This window comes from Panthera uncia, chromosome E1 (assembly GCF_023721935.1).
Source record: "Panthera uncia isolate 11264 chromosome E1, Puncia_PCG_1.0, whole genome shotgun sequence".
Lineage (NCBI taxonomy): Eukaryota > Metazoa > Chordata > Mammalia > Carnivora > Felidae > Panthera > Panthera uncia.
Genome location: NC_064814.1, coordinates 60,460,435 through 60,483,428, shown reverse-complemented (window position 1 = coordinate 60,483,428; position 22,994 = coordinate 60,460,435). Strand labels below are relative to the sequence as shown.

The window sequence follows — 22,994 nt, the reverse complement described above, 5'->3', positions numbered from 1 at the left end:
CACTTCATTCCTTTTTAACAGTAAATAACATGCCATTGTACAGATAGACCACATTTGCTTATGGTCTCTCATCAGTTGCAGGACCACAGGGGGCATGCACCTTTAGTTACTGTGAATAACGCTGCTGTGAACACTTGTATGTGATTACCTGTTTGAGTCCCTGTTTTCATTCTTTTGGGTACATATACATACCTGGGAGTGGAAATGCTGGGGCATATCACAACCTCTGCCAGGTTTTTGTATGGCCCCTGAACTAAGAATGGTATGGTCCCCCCCAAGATGTTCACATCCTAAGCGGTGGAAGCTGTGAACGTTACCTTATGTGGCCAAAGGGGCCTTGAAGAAGATACAACTGAGGTAAGGATCTTGAGATGGGGAAATTGTTCTAGACTATCTGGGTGGGTTCAAGGTCATCATAAAGGTCAGAGTCTGAGAAGGAAATGTAATGGAAACGAAGGTTGCAGTGACCTCCTGGGGGGGGGGGTGCTCCACCAGCCAAGAAACGTGGGCAGCTTCTAGAAGCTGGAAAAGATAAAGAAAGGAGTCTCCCCTAGAACTTTCAGAAGGAACGAGCCTTGTTGACGCCATGATTTTAGCCAAATATAACCCGTTTGGACTACTGACCTCCAGAGAATAAATTTGTTTCGGTTTAAGCCCCAAACTCTGTGTTAATTTGTTACAGTAGCCATGGGAAACCATTACAAATAACTTTTAAATGCCCTTTACAGAAAAAGTTTGCCCACCTGGAGACTCAGGTAGAGGCTCTAAGGAATTTTGCAGAGGGCACAGTGGACCCCGTTTGGGAGTCCTGGGAATGGGGGACAGCCTGGAGTTTGAGGGCTTGTGTCACTTCGGAAAAGAGGGCTAAGTGTTGGGAGGGAGTTAGAGTGGGGTGGTGGGGGCAGGGATGGTATTTCAGGCCTTGGGGAGGAGCAGATGAGCCCCCAGCAGGCAGTTTTGGCACCTTTGGCAGAAATGGCCAGGCCAGTCTGAGTGACAGCTACCAGGCTCCACCAAGGCAGTTCTGTAAGAGAGGGGCAAGGGGTAAACAAACACACTTCTCCCAGCTCTCATTCATTCATTCATTCATCCACTGAGGCAGCACAGACTTTGCTCCGTGTGTAGTTATGTGGCCCTGTATCCTATGTTGCCTCCCAGGAAGTCATCATTTCCTGAGCACATTTCCTGTCCCCACAGGCTTTCCGGGGACTATGATGTTAAGTGGTTTGGGATCTGTACTTAGAGAAACTGCCCAACAGGTTGCTGCAAGGATCAGAAAACATGCAAGCAAAAATCTACAAGGTGCTCGCGAAATCTAATAATAATAGTTCCCAAAATAACTAACTTATTATTAGTAGCAATATTTTAATTAGGAGGCGCGATTTGGGCGGAACCTTGAAGGCGGATGGGATTGGGAAAGGCGGTGGGCAGGGGGGAGGACATTCCAAGGCAGGCGTGGTCTTCCTGAGCCCGGGGCCAACCCTCCAGGAGCCAGGGCAGGGGACTTGGGGGGGGGGGGGCGGAAGCTGGCCACCACGGCGTCCCTCCCTCCCCGCCCTGGGCCATCACCCGTAGTAAGAGCGCACCCTGGCGGAGGAGCAGGTCCCGTACTGGTTTAGCCATGAATGAGAGGCGGCAGCCCCTCCATCTGCGTCTGTCCAGCCTCCCCGCGGAGGGGGAAAGGGGGTGGGGTGGGGTGGGTAATAGGGGGATACCCGGCAGCAGCCACCAGACCTCCGGGCCGCGCTGGCAGCCTGCTCCCGTGGCCGCTGCCGTCCTGGCCCGCCTCCACCCTTCTTTCCCCACCGGGGCCCCCGTTTCGTAAGGCAGCCTCAGTATCTGAGGCGCCCGACGCGCCCCCCTTTGCTCTCTCCACCCCGGCTCCGGGATTCCCAGGCTCCAGAGCCCGGGCTAGGCGGCCAACTGGGCAGGCAGGGAGGGAGGGGGCTGGCCGGCCTCCGAAGTCGGCCCCAAGTTACATGTGGGAAGAGGTGGCTGTGACGCAAGTTTCCAGGGGGCCCTGGGCTCTGAGGGAGCGCGCCAGAGCGGCTCCTCTCCGTGCAGCTGCAACCGTGAAAAAGAAAAAGCCCCGAGCAGCACCCCAAGCCGCCTTGCCACGGCGCGCGGGGTCTAGCCGCGCGCCCTCTGCCCCCCAGGGCCACCGAGCGCCGAGACCCTGCATCGGCCAGTCCCCGCCGGACCCCTTGCGCACGGGCTAGGCTCCCTCGCGGTGGCTGGCCCCTTTTTCTTCTTTCTTTTTTTTTTTTTTTGCAACGCTTGCCAACCTGTCAGCTGATGGACCTCATCACCCATAGTGGCGCATGTAGCTCGGCCGCAGCTCACTCCATTCACGCCGCGCCCCCCCCCCCCAGCCGGCCCCCGGCCCCCGGCTACCGGTGCCGGGGGGTAGGCTCGCAGACTTTGGCCGCAACCAGCCCCCGGGGGCCCGCGCCCCTCTCGCCCGGGCCTCGCGCCGCCCGGGGGGCGCTGCAAATAGTCCTTTGTTTACATGCAATTCCTTACTCCGCGGAAGGAGGCCGGGGGAGTGCTGAGTTTTCACCAGCTGTTTCCCGCCTTGAAACAGACATCTGATCAGCTGCAAACACACACACACATACACACGCCCGGGGAGGCAGGCCGGAGAGACCTCCCTCCCGCCCCTCCCGCCCGCCTCCCTCCCCTCGCCGCCGCCGCCGCCGCCGCCGCCGCCGCCAGCATCTGGGACCGGCCGTTTCTGCACCTCCGTCCGGCGCTGCCCTTTGATTCGGATTTCCATCTTGCATTCTCCGGCGGACCGCGGGACCCGGCTCGTGCAGAGGAGGGGGGCCGATCGCTATGGAGTATTTCATGGTGCCCACTCAGAAGGTGCCCTCTTTGCAACATTTCAGGAAAACAGAGAAAGAAGTGATAGGAGGGCTCTGTAGGTGTGTACTCCTCCTCCCCCCCACCCCCTTCCCATGATTGCAGCCCCTGGCCAGCCCGCCTGGGCTGGCGCGCGTGTGCGCACGCATGGCCCGCGCTGCCGACCCCGCTCGCCTTTCTTAGTCTCCGGGGCGGCTACAGCCCCGCGAGCTGGGCTTGCGCCGCCGGGAGACCCTCGTCCCCGGGAACGTGGGGGCCCCGAGCGGCCCTGGTCACTTTTGTCCGCTGCAGGCGGGCGAGTCGCGACGTTTGTAAATTGCAAACAGACCCACGTGGTTCTGCAGCAGTCCCGGCCATGCTTGGTGCTGGTGGCTTTTCCCCCCGCGCTTCCTCCTCCCCCCTCCCGTGGCGGCTTCCTTCCTCTCCCTCCTTCTTCGCTGTCTCTGGGTGCCTCCCTCCAAGGGGGCTTGGGGTGCTCGGGCCGCGCGTGGGGCTGCTGCGCGGTCTGCTACAATGCAGCCACGCCGCGGCTCTGGGAGCGGCGTGGGGGGGGGATCGGGGAGCCGGGTGGTGTGTTTGCTGGGAGCAGGGCTGCGGCGGGGTCGGGGGGCGTGCTCGAGTAGGGGCGCGGGGATGGGTGGGACCCTAGAGGCCGGCGCTGCCGGCCGGGGGCGCCGCGGACTCGGGCACGTTAGCGGCCGCTCGCTCGCTTGCCGCCCGCGCCCGGGCGCTGTTTACTAGCGAGGCCTGGACGTGACTCTGCAGCCCTCTTGGAGTAGGCGGACCTCGGCGCGCCGCCTCGCGGGAGCTGTAGTTCCCCGAGCCCCGCCGGCGCGGCATTGTGGGAGATGTAGGCGCGCCGGGGCCACGCTTTCCTCGCACAAAGCTCGGCTCCCGCGAGCTGGATGGGCCCGGCAGGCCCGGTGGAGGCGCCTTTTGGGGAGGGGGCATCAGAGGCTGCCCTTGGCCTCACAAGGCTGCTGCCTTCCACACGCCGATCTCGGCTGCAAACTTTCCCATCCACACCCCTTCCCCCCCCCCCCCCCCTAGTCAGAAACCGAAACTGTTCAGTCTCCCAGCAGTGTGGGTGTGTGATTCCAGGTCCTCGGCCCTCCCCAGGAGCCACTTTCCAAGTTTGGTCCGGGTTGTTCCAGGTCCACCCTTTACCAAAGGGTGATGGGTGCGTGTGCCACTCGCATTCCATTTCCCTGGACACTGGTTAAAATGCACATGTCCGGAACTCTGATGGCCAGGAGAAGGGCCTGGGCGTCTGCACTGAGCACTGCCTGCGGGACACGGCAGTACAGCGGCTGGGGCTCTTCTGTGTGCCCAAGTGTGGGATCTGCAGCCCCTGTATGGCCTTGCTGCTCCGGGAGCGAGCGAAATGGCTCCCTAGGGCTGGGGCCACGTGCTTTGCCGCCCTGGGCAGGCTGGGCGGGGATTGAGGGAGGAGGAGCCGAGGGCGGTGTGTGGCCCAGGCTGGTGGACACCAGGGGCTGCAGAAATGAGGTTGGGGACGGTTGCTGCTCATGTATACACGCACCCCACCCGCCTCAGGGTTTCTACCTTAACAATTCTCAAGTTCAGGGTGGTGGGCAGCCAGAGGGGTGGTCCTTCCAGAAGGTCTACCTGGAGGACCTAGCTGTAATAAGAAAAAAAAATTCTGCTGCTCTTAATATGTTCTAGGGATTCGTTTTGCTGGATTTTTCTCATTGGATTTTCACAATCTTCCTCCTGAGTTTGGCAGCCTTGCGATTGCTGTGTGGCATGAGGACACAAGCTTGAGAAGCAAACAGTTATAGCAAGTGGTGGGGCTGGAGCTTGAACCCTGATCCCGGAGACCTGTTCCGACCGGGAAGGGCTGGGCACTGGGGGGGTGGGGTTGAGCTGCTCCAGATGCTGTTTGGGCCTGACCCTGGTACAGGCCTGGTACAGTAGGGACCTCTGGCCCCCAGGCCTGGGCCTTAGTTGAATCCTCTCTTGGCCTCCTAGGACTCTGGTTTCACTCTGTCCCTGTCCCAAGCCCCACTTTAGGGGAGTCCAGCAGTCCCCAGGGGCCAAGTGCCATGAGACAGCCTTTCTGTGAGACGGTTGTAAGCCCATGTGCTGGGTGTGGAGTTGGGGCCTCTGGGTTTGTCCGTTTTCAGAAGGAGCTGTGGGGTGAGGTGGGATCAAGTGTGTGGGTGGGGCGGGACCTTTTGGTTGTGTGGACTGGCTTCTCAAGCTGGTGGACTTTGTTCCATCCCTCGGCGCCTGAAGGGCCTCCTGTCTCTCGCATCCTTCTCCCAGATCTACTGGAGGGGGCCGTACTGCACAGTGAGTCCCCGTGTCTCCCCCATCCCCGCATCCCCTTCATATCTGCTCCTGCCCAAACTGTGTGGTCTTGGACTTGTGTCGTCTCAATGCTCTCTGCCTCTTTAAAATAGAGCACCCGTAAAGGTTGGTTGTGTGTGTGGAAAGCACCTGGTATGTGTTCAGATGACACTCACTCTCTTGGGAGCAGAAGCATTGTGGTCTTAGAGTGTTTACCTACTGCCCTTGGTGGTGGGGCGGGGGGGGGAGACCAGTTCCCAGAAGGAGTTAGAGAACAGAGCTAGGGGCTTTGGAGTGTGTGCTGGGTCCTTGATCCGTGTTTTGTTTTGTTTTGTTTTGTTTTATGTTTATTTTTGAGAGAGAGTGGGTGGTAGGGGCAGAGAGAGAGGGGGACAAAAGATATGATATGGGACTCGAACTCAAACCATGAGATCATGACCTGAATCAAAGTCGGAAGCTTAACTAACCGAGCCATCCAGGTGCTCCCTTGATCTGGTTTTTATGAGGTACTTACTCCGTGCTAGGAACCAAAACTGGCCCTGTCCTAAGAGCTCAGTCTCCTAGTGCTAAAGAGTTGTATCAGTCCCCTAAGAGAGAGCTTGGGTTCTCCTGGAGTCCTGGGTACAAACTTTGGAAAAACAAATCATCCTGTTTTTCTCAGTATCTCCCTTTTTTCTTCCTCCGTCCCTCCCTCTCTCTTTTAATAACCTAAGCTTGCTCGCTTATTTATTTATTTATTTATTTACTTACTTATTTATTTATTTTAGTAATCCCTGCTGGGCTGGAACTCACGACCCCCAAGATTAAGAGTCACATGCTCTACCAACTAAGCTTGTCAGGTGCCTCCCCTTCCTGTGTCTTTAATTTTTTTAAGTTAAATTAATTTAATTAACTAAATTAATCTTTAATTTTTTAAATTAAATTATTTATTTACTTAGAGAGAGAGAGCAGGGGAGGGGCAGAGAGAGAGAGGGAGACAGAGAATCCCAAGGAGGCTCTGCGCAGAACCTGCTGCAGGGCTCGATCCCTTGAACTGAGATCATGACCTGGGCCAAAATCCAGCGGATGCTCAATAGACTGAGCCACTCAGGTGCCCCTTGTCTGTGTCTTTAGATTTCACCCTGATCCTGTGAAGTGAGGCGATGTTTCCCCATTTCACAGGTGGGGAAACTGAGGCTTTGAAAGATGAAGTAGCTAAGCATGGGGTTCCACAGCTAGTAAGTGGCAGGGGTGGTTTGTACTTGAACACAGTTCAGGGAGCTCCGTCTGAGGAGGGGAGGTGAGGGATGAGGTGTTTCTGATGGGAACAGCCTAGACAGGGTTTGTTCTGGGACCAAGGGTAGGGGTGGCAGGCTGGTCAGAGTGTGGTGTATGGATTCAAGCAGTGGGGCTGGGTGAAGGCCCTGGGTTGCTTCAGTACCTGCTGCAGAGGACAAGTGACTTGGACATCCTTGCTGAGGGTCACCTTCTTTCCTGCCTTCCTTTTGGGGTATGGGAGAAATCCCGCGTGGGCTTTCCCACCTCACACTGTAGCCACTGAGTGGCAGGTGTGTGAGTGACTTTGGGCAGTGTAAAATGAGAGTTCTCAGTGGCTAATCTGAGGCGGGAGGCCAGGCATGGGGGTGTAGGGGGATGGGAGCTACATGCTTTTGGGCTGGGCAGGAAGGACAGGTACAGGTCAGGATCCTGTCTTGAAGAGTATGCTCCCTGGGTGCCCGGTGGCTCATTTGGTGGGTGTCCGATTTTGGCTCAGGTCATGATCTCGCAGTTCACAAGTGCAAGCCCGGTGTCAGGCTCTGTGCTGACAGCCTGGAGCCTGCTTCGTATTCTGTGGCTCCCTCTCTGCTCCTCCCTAGCTCACGTTCTGTCTCTCTCAGAAATAAATAAAAACATTAAAAAAAAAAAAAAAAGTGTGCTCCCTTCCCCATAACTTCTGATTGGTATGCTGATGTTATTCCCAGGGGGCTGTTTGAGGGTACTCTGGTACCGTGGTGGCAATCTTGGCACCCAGGGCTGGTACCCAAACTTTTATTGGCCATTGGCTGCCCAGCTCCAGGAGACTGGCTGTCAGAGGGCAGTCTGGGAGGGCGAGAAGCAAGAGACACTGGGTGTCAGTGGACAAGGCTAACTTCACTGCTCACCTCGGAGTCTGAAGTTGATGTGGAGGGGACAGAGGACCTTACGATTCCTGTAAATCATGTTTATGTGTGCAAAACTTAGAAATGTGAGAAACTTTCAGGCATTTGCAGAAAAGCCCACTTTATCTAGTACAATATCTGCGGGATTAGCCGTCCATTATTGGAATCGCTGGTTGGTCAGCAGTTAGGACCCCTGGTTGGCCAGCACTCCCACCAATCAGAACTCCCGGTTTGCCATGATTCCACCAATCAGAATCCAGGATTAGTCAACATTCCACCAATCAGAAACCCTGGTTAGTCCACGTTCTATTAAAGAAACTGTCAGCTGGTACTTCTGGGGCTATTTAGGTGAGTTACCCGGGAGGGGCTTGGTGGCAACCCAAGCCCTCACAAAAAACTGCAGCTTTGGGGTGAAATCTGTTTTCTGGGACTTAAGGATGCGCTAGGTTAGCCAGCAGCTGGTTCCTGAACCAGGAAGCTGGGCTGATGGACTGGGCAAGAGGGAAAGAATGGATAGAACATTGGGAAGAACCAGGATGAACACGCCTCTGCTCCCTGCCTGGGTCCTTCATTCTCCTTTGGTCTCCCCGGCTCCTGGGCATCCTGGGGAGAAGGAAGGAGCTGAGGGTCTGCTCCCCAGGGCAGAGGTTTTCGTGGGCAGATGAGCTGGCTGGTTGGGGAAGGTGGGGCTGAACTCTGGTTTCTGGGGGGATTGGGAGGGGAGTTGATGGGACATGGCTGGGAGGCCGTGGGGGCTGGAAAGTGCAGCTGCACCCTGCTCTGCCTGATCTTTCATGGGCAGGTCACTTCTGTGCCTGTCCCACTGTTTGTCAGGAGGGTCAGGGGCACACTATCTGCTGAGGCCATACACAGGGCTCTGGTAAGCAGTGGGGCCATTTGTGAGCCATCAGTAGTAAAGGGTGCCATCAGCAGGTGAGGGGAGCCGAGCTTTGGCTTGGCATCCGCAGGTGCCTGTTAAGCCCTGGTCTGGCTGTCTGACCTTGGGCTCTTCCCTTCCTCAGACCTTGGATTCCTCATTGCAACACAGTTACCCAGCTGGGTGTCCATGGGAGTCAGATGGGAATAATGTAAATGTTCTGCATGATAGTTGTGCATACTCCATGCTTTGTCCTTTCTACAGGGTCAATTGTCATCTGTCTGTCTGGGTGTCTGGCTTTGTGGGACGGTGCAGAGCCCACTCTGTCCTGTGGGTAAGAGCAGGGCTCTGGGATCAGGGTTCAAGTCCCAGCCCCACCACTTGCTGGAACTGTTCCCTTCCCAAGTCTATGTCCTCAACCCACACAGGAATCATAAGGCCACTGGACTCAGGAAGATTGTGACAACTCAATGAGAAAATTCCAGCAAATTGAGTCAGCATAGAACTCAAGACTTTTTTTTTTTTTTTTTTTTTAAGTAAGCTGTATGTCTAACATGGGGCTCAAACTCACAACCCCAAGAGTCACATGTTCTACTGAGCCAGCCAGGCTCCCCATTCCACCTCTGTAATCCACCCACTACAGAGGGTCTCGAGGGCACTTCCAGACCAGGGGAGCCTGGACTAGGTTCTAATGCCCCCAAGGGACAGGCAAGCCACTGCATACCAGGTCTCCGACCTGTATCCTCTCCATTGCTGTCTCCAGCCACCCCGTCCACCTCCACTGTAGGGGCAGGGAAACTGGGAGAAGTGAGGTGCCCCTGGCCCAGAAGTCGGGACCCAGATGACTGGCAGTCTTACTCTATTAAAAATTTTTTTTTTTTTTAACGTTTATTTATTTTTGAGACAGAGAGGGACAGAGCATGAACGGGGGAGGGTCACAGAGAGAGGGAGACACAGGATCTGAAGCAGGCTCCAGGCTCTGAGCTGTCAGCACAGAGCCCGACGCGGGGCTCGAACCCACGGACCGTGAGATCATGACCTGAGCCGAAGTCGGACGCTTAACCGACCGAGCCACCCAGGCGCCCCTGGCAGTCTTACTCTAAAACTCTGTCCCATCTCACTCTGTGTCCTAAGTCTCATCTGTAAAGAAAGGGTCGTGGACCCCTTTCCCAGCATCGATATTCCATAGGCCCTATGAGGAAGCTGCACCCTGAAGGAGGGGGCCCAGGGAGGCCTTGAGGGTGCTGGTGGAGGAGAGGGCTTGTCTGTGGGCCCCCAGCTGCAACTGATGTGGAGCCTGCTCTTAGCCCACCCTCCATGGACTACCCTCTCTGTCAGGAGAGGAGGCCAAGGCCCAGGATGGGGCAAAGACAAGTCCAGGGTCCTGCAGGCCTGCAGTGGGACAGCTGAGGTGGGCCAGGGGCGGGCAGGAAAAGCCTTGCCTCCCTCCAGCTGTTGCAGACTCGTTCTCCTGGCTTTCTGAGTAAATTTCTTTCTGTCTGGGGATGGGCATGGGGGCTTGGGCACCTCTTGGAGCTCAGGGTTCCCATCAATGGAACAAGGCTGCCTGCGGTTCTTTCCCCATTCCTCCAGAACCAGGGGGGTGAGCTCTCTTGGCCCAGGCCTGGACCAGGTCACCCCAGGAGGGCCCCTCAGGAAGAAGCCAGGGCTGTGGCTTTGGGTGGGGCCGGTGGCCTCTTCTGGGAGCCCAGCATCTGGAAGCCATCAGGCCAGGGGCGGGGGGAGTTTCCGAAGAGGGCCGGGAAAGGGGGAATGCCTCCTCCAGGCCACACACAGGCCCACCCCTCGGGAGCAGTGGCGTTGGGCCCACAGGCCCCGCTGCCGTCTTTGCCTCCTGCCAATGCCTCAGGGCCCATAGCCTCTCCCCCTTCCGCTGGCTGCCTTCTCTCTCACCCCACTGGCTGCTGCTCCTGTAAGATGCAATCACATAATATGCAATAACATTGCCCACTGCGTGCTGGGAGCCTTGCTCCTCTGGCACAGGGCCTGCCTCTTGGGGTGGGTGGGTTTGGGGGATAAGTGTCTCCAGGGGTGGTGGGCCTGGCGTCCCCTTCTTGGAGTGAGTGGTTCCTGTCTCAGTTTTGAAGTCTTAGCGTGGGGTGTCTGGGGCCGGGCTGGGGACTGGCAGATGAGTGTGTGGCTGGAAATATGACTGTGGGGATGGGGAACCATCTTCCTCAGTCCTCAAGCCTGCAGTGCTGAAGGAGGGGGTCCAGGTGTACAGTAAGACACTCAGAGGTGTCCCAGGGACAGGTGTCTCCAACTGCTCTTGGGACCACCTGCATCAGAATCACAGAGATTCTTGTTACCCATTCAGGCTTCTGGGCCGCACCCACAGCTGCCACACACAGGGCCGGGACCTGGGGCTGAGTGTGTTCCAGGGCATACAACTCCATCATCCTCCTGATCTGCTGGGGGCATAGGCATCTGACAGATCTGGCATCTTCTGCAGTGGAGGGATGAAAGTTACACTGGAGTTACACTGGGCCCTCTGGAGATGAATTGTGAAGACAGGGTCCCACGGGGGCAGGGCACGGAGGGCACCCGGCCTGAGCATGTCTGTGTCCTTCCCTGCAGCCTTGCCAACATTCCACTGACCCCTGAGACGCAGCGGGACCAGGAGCGGCGGATTCGGCGGGAGATCGCCAACAGCAACGAGCGGAGGCGCATGCAGAGCATCAACGCGGGCTTCCAGTCCCTCAAGACCCTCATCCCCCACACAGATGGAGAGAAGCTCAGCAAGGTGGGCTGGGGCCCGGAAGGCTTCCTGGAGGAAGTGGTTGGCTCAAGCGGGGAGAAGAAAGCGAGCTCTGGCAGACGTTGCCTTGCCTGCCGGGGTCCCTGACTTGTCCCTCCCACCCTCAGGCAGCCATTCTCCAGCAGACGGCGGAGTACATCTTCTCCCTGGAGCAGGAGAAGACCAGGCTCCTGCAGCAGAACACACAGCTCAAGCGCTTTATCCAGGTAGCGCCCCGCGGAGGCCGCCTGCTACCTCAGTGCCCTGCCCCCCTCCTGACTCCGTTTCCCTGGTGTGGGCGTGTCCCGGCGGCTTGGGACTCCCATGTGGTTGCGGGTCGAATCTTCCCCACCCACCTGCCTACTTGAGGCATTTGCCTTCCTGCCTGGGCCTCAGTTTACCCATCGGTCAAGTGCAGTGGGCTGGGCTCTGGAAGGAACCAGGTGATTTCTGGAATCACCTTTCTGGCCTTTGTTGGATTTGCAGAATGGGGTTCCCTGGGGCCGGCGCAAGTGCCCCTGGGCTTGACAGCCTTGGGGGGCTGTGAAGGAGCCCCCTGACTCCCCTGTTGGTGGTGGTGGTGTCAGTAGTATGGGGGTGTCACGGTGCACTCACTGGCCCCTTGGGGTCTCCAGGAGCTGAGCGGCTCATCCCCCAAGCGGCGGCGGGCAGAGGACAAGGATGAGGGCATCGGCTCGCCGGACATCTGGGAAGACGAGAAGGCAGAGGATCTGCGTCGGGAGATGATCGAGCTTCGGCAGCAGCTGGACAAGGAGCGCTCGGTGCGAATGATGCTGGAGGAGCAGGTGAGGCTCTTGGGTGGACCCCGCTTCGCCTGGGGGGCTCAGTGGGAAGCAAAGCAGACAGGTCCCTGCCCTCGGGGGGTCACTGTCTGCGTGGGGTTGAGGGACATGCGTCAGAGGCTCTCACGGGGCTGGAATAAAACACGGCTGCAGTAAAGGCCGCGTGCCAACGGTGGGCACCAGGGAGGGGGATTGGGCCGGTTCCAGAGGGGCTGCTTACGGCTTCTCCGTGCAAGTGACTGGAGCCAAGGTGGGGAGGTCGAGTCTCACAGTTAACCACGCAGAGAGAGGAGAAGGGTGCACCACGCAGCACAGCAGGGGCCAGGGCCTCGAGGTGGGAGGGATCAGGGCATGAGGGAGGCCATGGCTGGAGAGGAGATGAGTCACGGCGGGTCTGGCAGGCCGTGCTAAGGACTTTGGTCTCTACCCCGAGGGTGGACCGGCTCCACGTGAAGGTTTGCAGCGGGAGCGAACGGCCTCTTGGCGAAGGGCAGAGCTTGGGGGGGCTGACCGCAGCAGTCCCGCGGGCCCTGCACAGAGGCTGGGGGGCTCCGGGAGTGTGGTCTGGAGCCCGTCCCCCCAGCCTGTTGCTCTGCCCCCAGGTGCGCTCGCTGGAGGCCCACATGTACCCAGAAAAGCTCAAGGTGATTGCACAGCAGGTGCAGCTGCAGCAGCAGCAGGAGCAGGTGCGGCTGCTGCACCAGGAGAAACTGGAGCGGGAACAGCAGCACCTGCGGACCCAGGTGAGCAGGCGGCATCTGCGAGGGGCTCTGCGCCGCGAGCGACATCAGTGCCTCTGGGGCCCCGCGTCCCTGGGTGCCCAGTGTCCCGCACACATTATTGCATTGAGTCCTCCTAGCAGCCCTTTGAGGCCTGAGCTTTTATTCTCCCCGCTTTACTGATGGCAAAACTGAGGCACAGAAAGGTTAAATTCCATGCCCACTCACGACCCTCAACGACGTGGCTCTCTGAAGGCAGAGTCCACGCTCCTGCCCACCACCGTCCTTGTTAGATGTTGACGTGCTTGCTTGGCGCTGGAGAGGGAAGGGGCCACAGGATCTCAGATGACCGAAGCCCCTCTCTGCACTGCCTTTTCCTCATTTCTTAAAATAAGAGGGGTGGGCCGCACACTGGCTGGCCCCTTGGGAGTGAAGGAGTTCAGAGGCGGTGGCGGTTGGCAGAGGCTGTGTCTAGGCAGCGGGCAGAGCGTTTGGGGGCCTTCCCGTACTCTCCGTGAGGGTCCTCAGGGAAAGGGCAGCTCCTGGAACCTTTGGAAAAAGACTGAGGGCCTCTGTCTTGCAGCTGCTGCCCCCCCCGGCCCCCACCCACCACCCCACAGTGATCGTGCCGGCGCCACCCCCTCCCTCCCACCACATCAACGTCGTCACCATGGGCCCCTCCTCGGTCATCAACTCTGTTTCCACGTCCCGGCAAAATCTGGACACCATCGTGCAGGTACCTGGGCTTAGGGAGGAGGCGACATGTCGGGGGAGCGGGGGTGGGGGCGCAAGATGTGTGAGAGCCACAGGCTGTAGGGGATCGAGACGGGGCTTGAATACAGCAGGAAGAAGGGCTGGCAGCTGAATGTCTCCATTCCCTAGTTTCCCTTTCTGCGTCTGCCGTGGGAGGTGGCTCTGGAGAAGGTTTGGGGCAAAGAGGGGGACAGCATGGCCTGGAAGACCCTGTCTCTTCCTCCTTGGGGTTTGCTGAAAGGGTTCTTTGCTCCCGAGCCCCCTAGCGTCAAGTTCCTGCATCTAGGTCTTGGTTGGCGCCAGAGTCTCCTCTCAGCTCCATCTGCCAGGACCTGGGATAGGATGCAGGTGGCAGTGGCTGGGTGGGGGACACTTAAGCCTCCTGCACAGATGATTGGCACTGTGGGTCAGGCCTGAAGTCTCTGCTGTGCCCCACTCAGGGTGGCATCCCTTGGGAGAACCCAACAGCATCCCAAAGAAAAAAACAATGAAACAAACAAACAAAAAAGCCCAAATGAAAAAAAAGCCCATCAACCCCTGCAACTTTACTTGCACATAAAGGCAGCAAATTGAAGAATAAAGTTAATAACAGAGACCTCCCATAAGTGAACAGGCAGACTTTGAAATGTATAAATGAGAGATGCATGTGACTTCCAGGCGGCCCTGAACTGTGATCTCCAAGGCGTTTTGCAGCTCAGCAGAGGAGTTCCAAATGTTTGTTTCCCCCGTATTCTGGCAGGCTGGCCACTGTCTTGCCAGGCTTATTTCTGGATATTTCTGTGTGTGTGTGTATGTATGTGTGTGTGTGTGTGGGGGGGGGAGGGGGGCATAGTGGCTGTCCCAGTGTCCCCGGCCGCCCTCATCGCAGCCTGCCACCTCCCCCCGCCCACCAGGCGATCCAGCACATCGAAGGCACCCAGGAAAGGCAGGAGCAGGAGGAGGAACAACGACGAGCCGTCATCGTGAAGCCAGGCCGCAGCTGCCCGGAGGCCCACGCCTCCGACACTGCCTCCGATTCGGAGGCCTCGGACAGCGACGCCATGGACCAGAGCCGGGAGGGGCCAGCAGGGAATGGGGGGCTTCCCTGACCACCCCCCAGCCCTCCTCTCCCCTCTTGGAGCTGGAGGGGGCCGGGGGGCAGCTACAGGGAGCAAACGCAGGTGAACGAGTGAGGAATTTTTACAAAATTACAACGTCATTTGGGTCTCTTTTATGACCTCTTTTTCAATACTGTAAATCGACCTTTGAGTGAAGCCACCCGACCTGAGGTCCCCGGGGGCTGGGGTGGCAGGGGCATGTTGGGAGCACCGGGACACCTGGGGCTGGGCCTCGCCCCGGAGGCTGGGGGAAGCTGACACAGGTGCCTGGCCTCTTTCCGCCAAAAAGCATTTTTTCATTTAAACATGTTTTTAAGAACAGGGAAAAATCAAACAAAACCCCAAGGTATGCTGCCCTCCCCAGAGCCAGCCCTAGACCGGCAGTTTCTGACTCCTTCCCTCCTCTTTTTGTTTTTTTCCTTTCTCCTTTAAGCACTTACATGGGTTGGGGGTCTGGCTGGGTCGGAGCTCTCTGGGGACCCCGGGGGTCTACGTTGCTTCTCGGTTGGGGTTTGCTGCTGCCCTTCTCCCCTCCCCTCCCGGCCTCGGCTCAGCTCGAGGATTTCCCCACCACCACCCAGCCCCACCCCTCCCTCCAGGTTTCCCATCTTCCACCCCAAAAATGTCTTTGTCTCTCTCTTTTTGTTGTTTGTCGTTGGTTCCTTTTGGTTTTGGTTTTTTATCTTTTTGTTTTGTTTTTGTTTTTGTTTTTGTTTTTTTATTTTATTTTTTTTTTTTTAAACAATTTTGAGGTCTTTGTGTTCAAGGAGAAGCTATTATATTTTGTTAAGAAAGTGGGGGGAAAAACCAAGAGGCCACCGTGCCTTTATAAAGAAACAAAATAAAGTTTGTACTTTGTTTTTTAGATTCTGTGTCTGTGGGGTGTGTGCTGTCCTGAGGAGCCAGGAAAGGCTTCCCCGACTAGAGTATGGGGTGCTTTGGGGGCCCACAAGAGGGGCCTGGATGTGGCTGAGCAGTGACTTTCCCCAGCTGGAGTGTGGTGTTGTAATGAGATATCAGGGCTCCCAGACTCCCTGGAATGATTCCTGGGATTGTCCAAAGATGGGGGATGGTGTTGGGAGTGGGAGGGGTGGCTCCTGGCTCCTTGGTGGGGGGCAAGGAGAGAAGGAACCACCAAGCCACAGCTTCCTATCTCTTAGAGAAAGGACACAGGATGTTCAGGGGTCCTGGTAGTCCCTGGGCTTTGCCACTTCCTCATCTTGCGTAACCCCCCTGAACCTCAGTCTCCCCACCTATAGAAAGGAAGTCAGTTCCTCCTTGGGCGAGCTAGTTGATCTTTGGGCATCAGGTTCTTCATCTGAAGTTGGAAATTACTGGCACAGGGGCATTTCGTCTTATTGGATAGGGAGGTAGACTTTTAACTCTTTTTTTTTTTTTTTTAATCTTGTGAGAGAGAGATCAAGAGCAGGGAAAGGACAGAAAGAGGGGGAGAGAGAGAGAGAATCCCAAGCAGGCTTTGCACCATCTTTGCAGAGTCTGACACGGGGCTTGACCTCACAAACCATGACTTGAGCCGAAGGTAAGAGTTGGACACTTAACCTGCTGAGCCGCCTAGGCGCCCTGGACCTGTAACTCTCTTAATCCTCTGTGGCCAGAGCCAGCTTTACAAAGTGTCCCCCTTGGCTTGCTTTTCCTCATGCGCATATTGTGACAGGTATGTGGGCACTGAGGCCAGAGCAGAATAGCCAGGTCACATCTCGTCCCCACAGTGAATGCTTCTAGACATTGAATAGAAGGTAGGCAGGAGGCTGAATTTTTTTTTTTCTTTATAAATTGTAATTTTTTGTTGTTGAAATTCACATAACTTAAAATTAAGTATTTTAAAGAGAACAATTCAGAGGCATTTAGTATATTCACATTGTTGTACAACCGCCACCTCTGTTCACTTCCAAAACATTTCTGTCACTCCGAAATGAACTCCTTATCCCCTAATGGGTCTCTCCCCATTCCTCCCTCCTCCCAGCCCTTGGCAAACACCAATCATCTGTTTTCTGTTTTTAGTGTTAAAAAAAATTTTTTTTTAACATTTATTTTTGAGAGAGACAGAGCGTGAGCAGGAGGGGAAGGGCAGAGAGAGAGAGGGAGACTCGGAATCCGAAGCAGGCTCCAGGCTCTGAGCTGTCAGCACAGAGCCTAGGGGCTCCAACCCACAAAGTGTGAGATCATGACCTGAGCCAAGTCAGATGCTTAACCAACCGATCCACCCAGGCGCCCCTCTGTTTCAAGTGTCTTAAAAAATGAAGGTGTAATTTCCATTTGGTGAAATTCACTTTTTAGTTTTTGGTTGTGTGAGTTTTGATAAATACATACAGTTGTGGAACCATCACCCCAATCAAGGTATTAGTTTCCTCCTCACTGTTCCCCATTGTCCCTTTGTGTAGTCCAGACCCCAGCAACCACATTGATCTGTTCCTATGGTTTTGCCTTTTCTAAAATGTCATATGATTGGGATCATACAATGTTTAGCCTTTTGAATCCAGCTTCCTTCAGTTAGCATTCTAACTGTAATTTTCTTTTTGGGGGTCTATCTAGTTTAATTCACAAAGTTACATTAAAATGCTTGTCTGAAGGGAGGGGCTTAGCTAGGATCTGGGTGGGGACGGCCCTTTTCCAAGGCCAGTCGAGCTACCCTTTTCTCTGCCAGGTGCAAAGCGCGCAGGACGGGTTCAGTTCCTGCTCCTAAGAGGATCAATAGAGGGCGCCGTGGGCCCAGAACGCGAGGCCCAGCGAGGGCGGAGGCTCCGCCTCTTTCCGGTACCCGCGGGTCTGCTCAACTCCTATAGGCCAGAGGAGGAACTTGGGGGCGGGGCCGGAAAGTCCCCTCGTCTGACCCGCAGTGGCGTGCCCCTAGACTCCAGGCGAACTCTCCAGCAGGCGGCGGAAGTCAGGGGCGCGGACGCGGCCCCGCCCCTTCCCGGACTAGTCCCCCGCCCCCACCCCGGCGCGCATGCTCTTTGGCGCTTCAGTCGGCCTTGCGCGGGCTCCGGCCTGCCTGTTCCTCTGGTCCCGCCTCTGATCCCGCCCCCGCGCGCTCTCACGCACGCCTCGTACGCAAACGCAGCAAACGTGCGGCTTCCGCGTGTTCCCCGCTCGGAGGCGCTCGCCCACTTAATCCTGCGCCCGCCTGAGCCGAGGACGCGCCCTGCGGAAGAGGCCGCAGTGAAAAGAACAGGTGACGTTTATTTTAAGCCACAGTATCCCCAACATTGTGATTTCAGGTGATGAATGTAAGAAGCTACGCACAAAATACCTCATTCTTTTCTTCCTGCCATGTTTGGAAACCTTGTATGCATCGTGCCCTGACCCCATCTACGTAGGGATGGCCACGGGCCCAAGGCTAGCAGCCACGCGTGGGGCAGCTACAGGGTCCAGGGCCAGCAGCCACGCGTAGGGAAACGACAGGGTCAAGGGTCAGCAGTCACGCGTGGGGCAGCGACAGGGTCCAGGGTCAGCAACTACATGTAGGGTGGCTCCGGTCCAGAGTAAGCAGCCACGTGTGGTTTAGAAACAGGGTCCAGGGTCAGCAGCCACGTGCTGTGTGGCTCCGGTCCAGGTGGCCACCCACCTGCGGGCCAGGCCTGGTGGTCTGCAAGGGCATGGTGTCCTGCAGGCTTTGTGCATACTGGCCTGGGAGGAGGGATAAGCGAATACGTGGCAATGGTTTGGTGTAGGACTTCCAAGTCCTGCTAAGAAGCTTGGATTTTATTTCTTGTGAGGGGTTGGGCATCTAGGAAGGACATGATCAAGGCCATGTTCAACAGAACTCTTTTTTTTTTTTTTAAGTTTATTTATTTATTTATTTTTGAGAAGAGCACAAGCAGGAGAGGGGTAGAGTGAGAGGGAATAAAACAGAATCTGAAGTAGGTCCCAGGCTCTGAGCTGTCAGTAGACAGCCCTGATGCAGGGCTCGAACCCACAAACGGTGAGATCATACCTGAGCCGAAGTGGGTTGCTTAACCGACTGAGCCACCCAGGGGCCCCAACAGAACCTCTTTACTGAAATATTGCATGACACATACTCAGAAGTGTAGCTTATGTGTTTAGCTCTGTGAATTTTCACAAACTCAATATATATCCATGTACCCAGCACCCCACCCAAGCTCTCAAGTGGTTTATTTTTTCTAAACTTTCAAAACAATTGTGGAAATAATTAGAGGTACAGGGAGGTGGTACTGTGTACCCTTCCCTGGACCTCCACCAGTGGTACCATCTTGGATTCCTTAAGTACAACACCAAAACCAGGTAATTGTGATTGGTGCAGTGCACTAGGCTTAACTCGGATTTTACCGGTTTTACGTGCTTTCGTTTATGTACGTGTGTATGCAGTTACGCATCATTTTGCACCAGCCATGTATGAGTTGCTCTGCATCCTTACCAGCAATCGATATTGTCAGAACATTATGACATATGGGGCATCTGGGTGGCTCAGTTGGTTAAGCATCCGACTCTTGATTTAGACTCAGGTCATGATCTCATGGTTCACGAGTTCAGTCCCTAGGTTGGGCTCTGTGCTGACAGCTTGGCGCTGTCTTGGGATTCTCTCTCTCCCTCTTGCTCTGCCTCCCCTGTATGCAAGCATGTGCACTGGTTCTCAAAATAAACAAACCTTTAAAAAACACAGTGACACATATTCAGCCATTCTGGTAGGTGTAGAGTGAAACCTCCACTGTTGTAATTTCTATCACTATGGACTAGTTTTGCCTATTTAATTTATTTATTAAAAAAATTTTTTTAATGTTTATTTTTGAGAGAGAGAGAGAGAGAGAGAGACAGAGCATGAATGAGGGAGGGGCAGAGAGAGAGGGAGACACAGAATCCGAAGCAGGCTCCAGGCTCTGAGCTGTCAGCACAGAGCCCGATGCGGGGCTCGAACCCACAAGACTGCGAGATCACGACATGAGCCGAGGTCGGATGCTCTGAGCCACCCAGGTGCCCCTAATTTTTTTTCATGTTTATTTATTTATTTTGCGAGGGAGAACGGGGGAGGGGCAGAGAGCACAGGGGAGAGAGGATCCCAAGCAGGCTCTGTGCTGAAAGCCCAACACAGGGCTCCATCTCATCCAGGAGATCATGACCTGAGCCTTAATCAAGAGTCGGATGCTTAACCGACTGAGGCACCCAGGTGCCCCTAGTTTTGCCTATTTTAGATATTCATGAAAATCATATAGTACTTATGCTCTTCTTGTCTGGCTTTTTCTGCTCAACACAGTGTCTCTAAGGTTCGTTTATGTTTTTGTGTGTATCAGCAGTTTATTGATTTTTATGGCCAACTGTATTCCCTGGTGTGAATATACCACAGTTGATTTAGCCATTTGCCCAGCAGCAGACTTACAGGTTGTTTCCAGCCTACAGCTGTCATGAATATGTTTTAGAATATACTGTCCTCCAAAATAGAGTGTGCCAATTTCCCCTTCTCCTCTCTGAGTGGGAGCTGGGAAAGTGGCAGTGGAGGAGAAAATACATCCTGAGCACGTACCATTGACCCTCTGTGGTGGTGGCTTCTTTGGGAAGGGACTGGGCATTCTTGGTTCCTGGTGGCCTCCCCTGGCCTATTTTAAGCGTTTCTGTTGGGAAAAACCTCATGGAAACGCTTGTCTGCTCTGATGTACTCAAGGATCAGTGCATTTTACGGCATCCTTCTTAAGAAAACCCTCGGAAGAAATTCCTGTGGAGGCTCAGTAGCAGAAATAATTTCATTTCTCCTGAGCCATTGGTTTGTTCTTATTTTAAGGACACCGTGAATTGGCAACTGATCAAGTTACACACATGCGAGGTCCTTACATATCAAGTGCTGTTTGCTTTTGTATCAGCCTTACGAATCGCTCCATTTTGCGTGCTGGCCTCTGTGTAGTTTTCAGTCCTTGCTTTCCTGTTATACTTTATGAATACCTGGGAGCCATGTTTATGCTTTTCTGTCTCAGGTGGGGTGTAATGAATAAGTCACTTAACGCCATGACTCGGGGGCATCTTTGGCAGAGGAGCAGTTGCCCTGGTTCTGGGTGGTGTTGGAAGGGTTGTCTAGCAGAAGTGGGAGCCTTCCTGTGACCTCAGCCTCCTTGGCTGTTGATGAACTGGCCTCATACTGGCTTCAGACAAGCACGTAAAGCACCAGCAAACCCTCCAGCTGCCTCTGAAGCTGGCTGCCGTGTCATCCTTTGCCCCAGATTTTGTTGGCTCTGGCTCCACTTTGTCCCACCCGAGCCCTTCCCAATGTCCCTTCTTACCCCGCTGCCTGTGTGCTTTCTTGGATGCTGCTGACCTTGTCGTGTCTGTCGTTTTCATTCTCTCTTGAGTTTTGCTCCCTCTCCCCTTGCCCTACAAGTCCTTGGCTGGGAGTAGAGTTAGTATCACCCCTGCCTTGGTCCCCTCTCTTCTCTGGCCCTGCCATATTCCAAGTTTCTTGTGTTGATGGACAGGAGCGCGTGCTGACCAGGAGGAGGGGGTAGGACCGGGGGCTGCGGCTCCTAAATGCAGCAGCTGTAGAAAGGAATGTGCTCCCCAAACCCACTCTCCCCCTGCCACACCCTGGGTGCTGTAAAGGAGCTGGGAGTGACAGCTGCAGAGCTTCCTGAATTAGGGGGCCTAAGTCACAGGGTCCCCCGCGGGGCCGCCTGTTTTAGCGGATAGCCTCAGGATCAGATTAAGGAGGAGGCAGGAAAGTGACTGGAAGAAGGCTGCAGGTGCTGCACACGTCTCCGAGATCAGCTCTCTCATTGCATCTCGCCCTGTGGCAGATAAAGAGGATGTTCCGAAAATCCCAAGAGAGAATTGATGAAAATCTCCTGTTCTCCTATTGAGAGAAGAATGTATTGGTAGGGCTGGGCAGGCACTGAAGGTCAGTGGGGGGCTGCTGGTTTGAGATCAGGGGAGAGGCATTCTCCATTCTCCAGGGAATCCTCGTGGTGCCTGTCCCTGGCCTTCAGCAGGAAGGTGGGGTGGCAGGTGTGGAGGTGACCTGGAGCACTCTGGCTGGTTCTGGGCCTTACGTCGTATTCAAAAGAGCGGAGCTAGCACTCTCTGGTAGTGAGTTCCCTGTACCTGGAGGTGTTCAGTCGGAGGCTGGATAGAGTTTTTTGTGGAGGGGATTCCTGTAATGGATGGGAATTTGGGTCCTTCTAAGGATAAATGGGAAACTATGGTGAAGGTTGCTTTCTGCACTGTGTTAGCACTGAGTATGGAGCAGATCCAGATGCAGAGGCCTGCCTGGTAGGGTCCGACCCCGTTTTCTCAGTCCCTCAAGGAACTGTTGAGGTACGGATCGACCTAGGAAAAAAATCAGTTGCCAAAGAGGGACCAAACTGCAGGGACTATGTGAGGCTGGGGACCCTTAGGCAGAGGCTCTGGCAGCTTCTATCCAAAGAACGAGCTGGGGAGAGGGCCAGGCCTTGCTCTGGGCAGACAGCGGCAGCCCCGGAGGGTGGGTGATGTGGGGTGAAGCCGGTGTGGAGCTCTTACAGGGCAAAGTGAGGTCTCTTTAAGAATTATGACCTGGTATGGGAACGCAAGCTGGTGCAGCTACTTTGGAAAACAGTGTGGAGGTTCCTCAAAAACCTAAAAATAGAACTACCCTATGACCCAGCAATTGCACTACTAGGCATTTATCCATGAGATACGGGTGTGCTGTTTCGAAGGGACACATGCACCCCCATGTTTATAGCAGCACTATCAACAATAGCCAAAGTATGGAAAGAGCCCAAATGTCCATCGATGGATGAATGGATAAAAAAGATATGGTATATTTATATGATGGAGTATTACTCGGCAATCAAAAAGAATGGTATCTTGCCATTTCCAACTACGTGGACGGAACTGGAGGGTATTATGCTAAGTGAAATTAGAGAAAGACAAAAATCATATGACTTCACTCCTATGAGGACTTTAAGAGACAAAACAGATGAACATAAGGGAAGGGAAACAAAAATAATATCAAAACTGGGAGGGGGACAAAACAGAAGAGACTCATAAATATGGAGAACAAACAGAGGGTTACTGGAGGGGCTGTGGAAGGGGGGATGGGCTAAATGGGTAAGGGGCATCAAGGAATCTTCTCCTGAAATCACTGTTGCACTATATGCTAACTAATTTGGATATAAATTTTTAAAAATAAAAAATAAAATAATAAAAAAAAAGAATTATGACCTGGTAGGGGCACCTGGGTGGCTTAGTGGTTTAAGGGTCCACGGTCCGACTTTGGCTCAGGTCATGATCTCGCGGTTTGTGTTTCGTGGTTCGAGCTCTGCATTGAGCTCTGTGTTGATAGCTCAAAGTCTGGATCCAGCTTCGGATTCTGAGACTCTGTGTCTCCCCCTCTCTGCCCCTCCTCCACTTGCGCTCTGTCTCTGTCTGTCTCTCAAAAATAAACAAACATTAAAAAAGTTAAAAAAAAAAAAAAAAGAATTATGACCTGGGAGTTTCTCTTCAATTGAGTCTACCCTCCTTTTTAATCTCTCACTTTCCAAACAGGGTGGCTTTTACTTTGATGTTTAAAAATTGTGGTTAAAATTTACCATTTTAATCCTTTTTGATTTTTAATTCAGTGGTATGAAGCACATTCACAGTGTGGTGCAACCATCACCACTGTTCTTCTCCAGAATGTTTTCATTATTCCAAATAGAAACTCTGTATCCATTAAACACTAACCACCCCCCCCCCA

At 54.7% G+C, this 22,994-nt stretch overlaps 2 protein-coding genes across 2 annotated transcripts in view; both read left to right on the top strand.

The window, feature by feature from the left end:
• The first annotated feature begins 2,607 nt into the window (after positions 1-2,607).
• TFAP4 (transcription factor AP-4) lies at positions 2,608-15,319 on the top strand. The gene is made up of 7 exons (XM_049637422.1): positions 2,608-2,924; positions 10,789-10,954; positions 11,077-11,175; positions 11,584-11,754; positions 12,354-12,494; positions 13,054-13,206; positions 14,117-15,319. Exons 1-7 carry the CDS (start codon positions 2,836-2,838, stop codon positions 14,309-14,311), a joined length of 1,014 nt encoding a protein of 337 aa, XP_049493379.1. The 5' UTR covers positions 2,608-2,835; the 3' UTR covers positions 14,312-15,319.
• Positions 15,320-17,343: 2,024 nt separating this feature from the next.
• The window catches only part of SRL (sarcalumenin), a 46,634-nt gene continuing 40,983 nt past the window's right edge, over positions 17,344-22,994 (top strand). The window contains exon 1 of the mRNA XM_049637421.1: positions 17,344-17,513. The gene's annotated coding sequence lies outside the window, so the exon portion shown is untranslated. The remainder of the gene's footprint in view (positions 17,514-22,994) is intronic.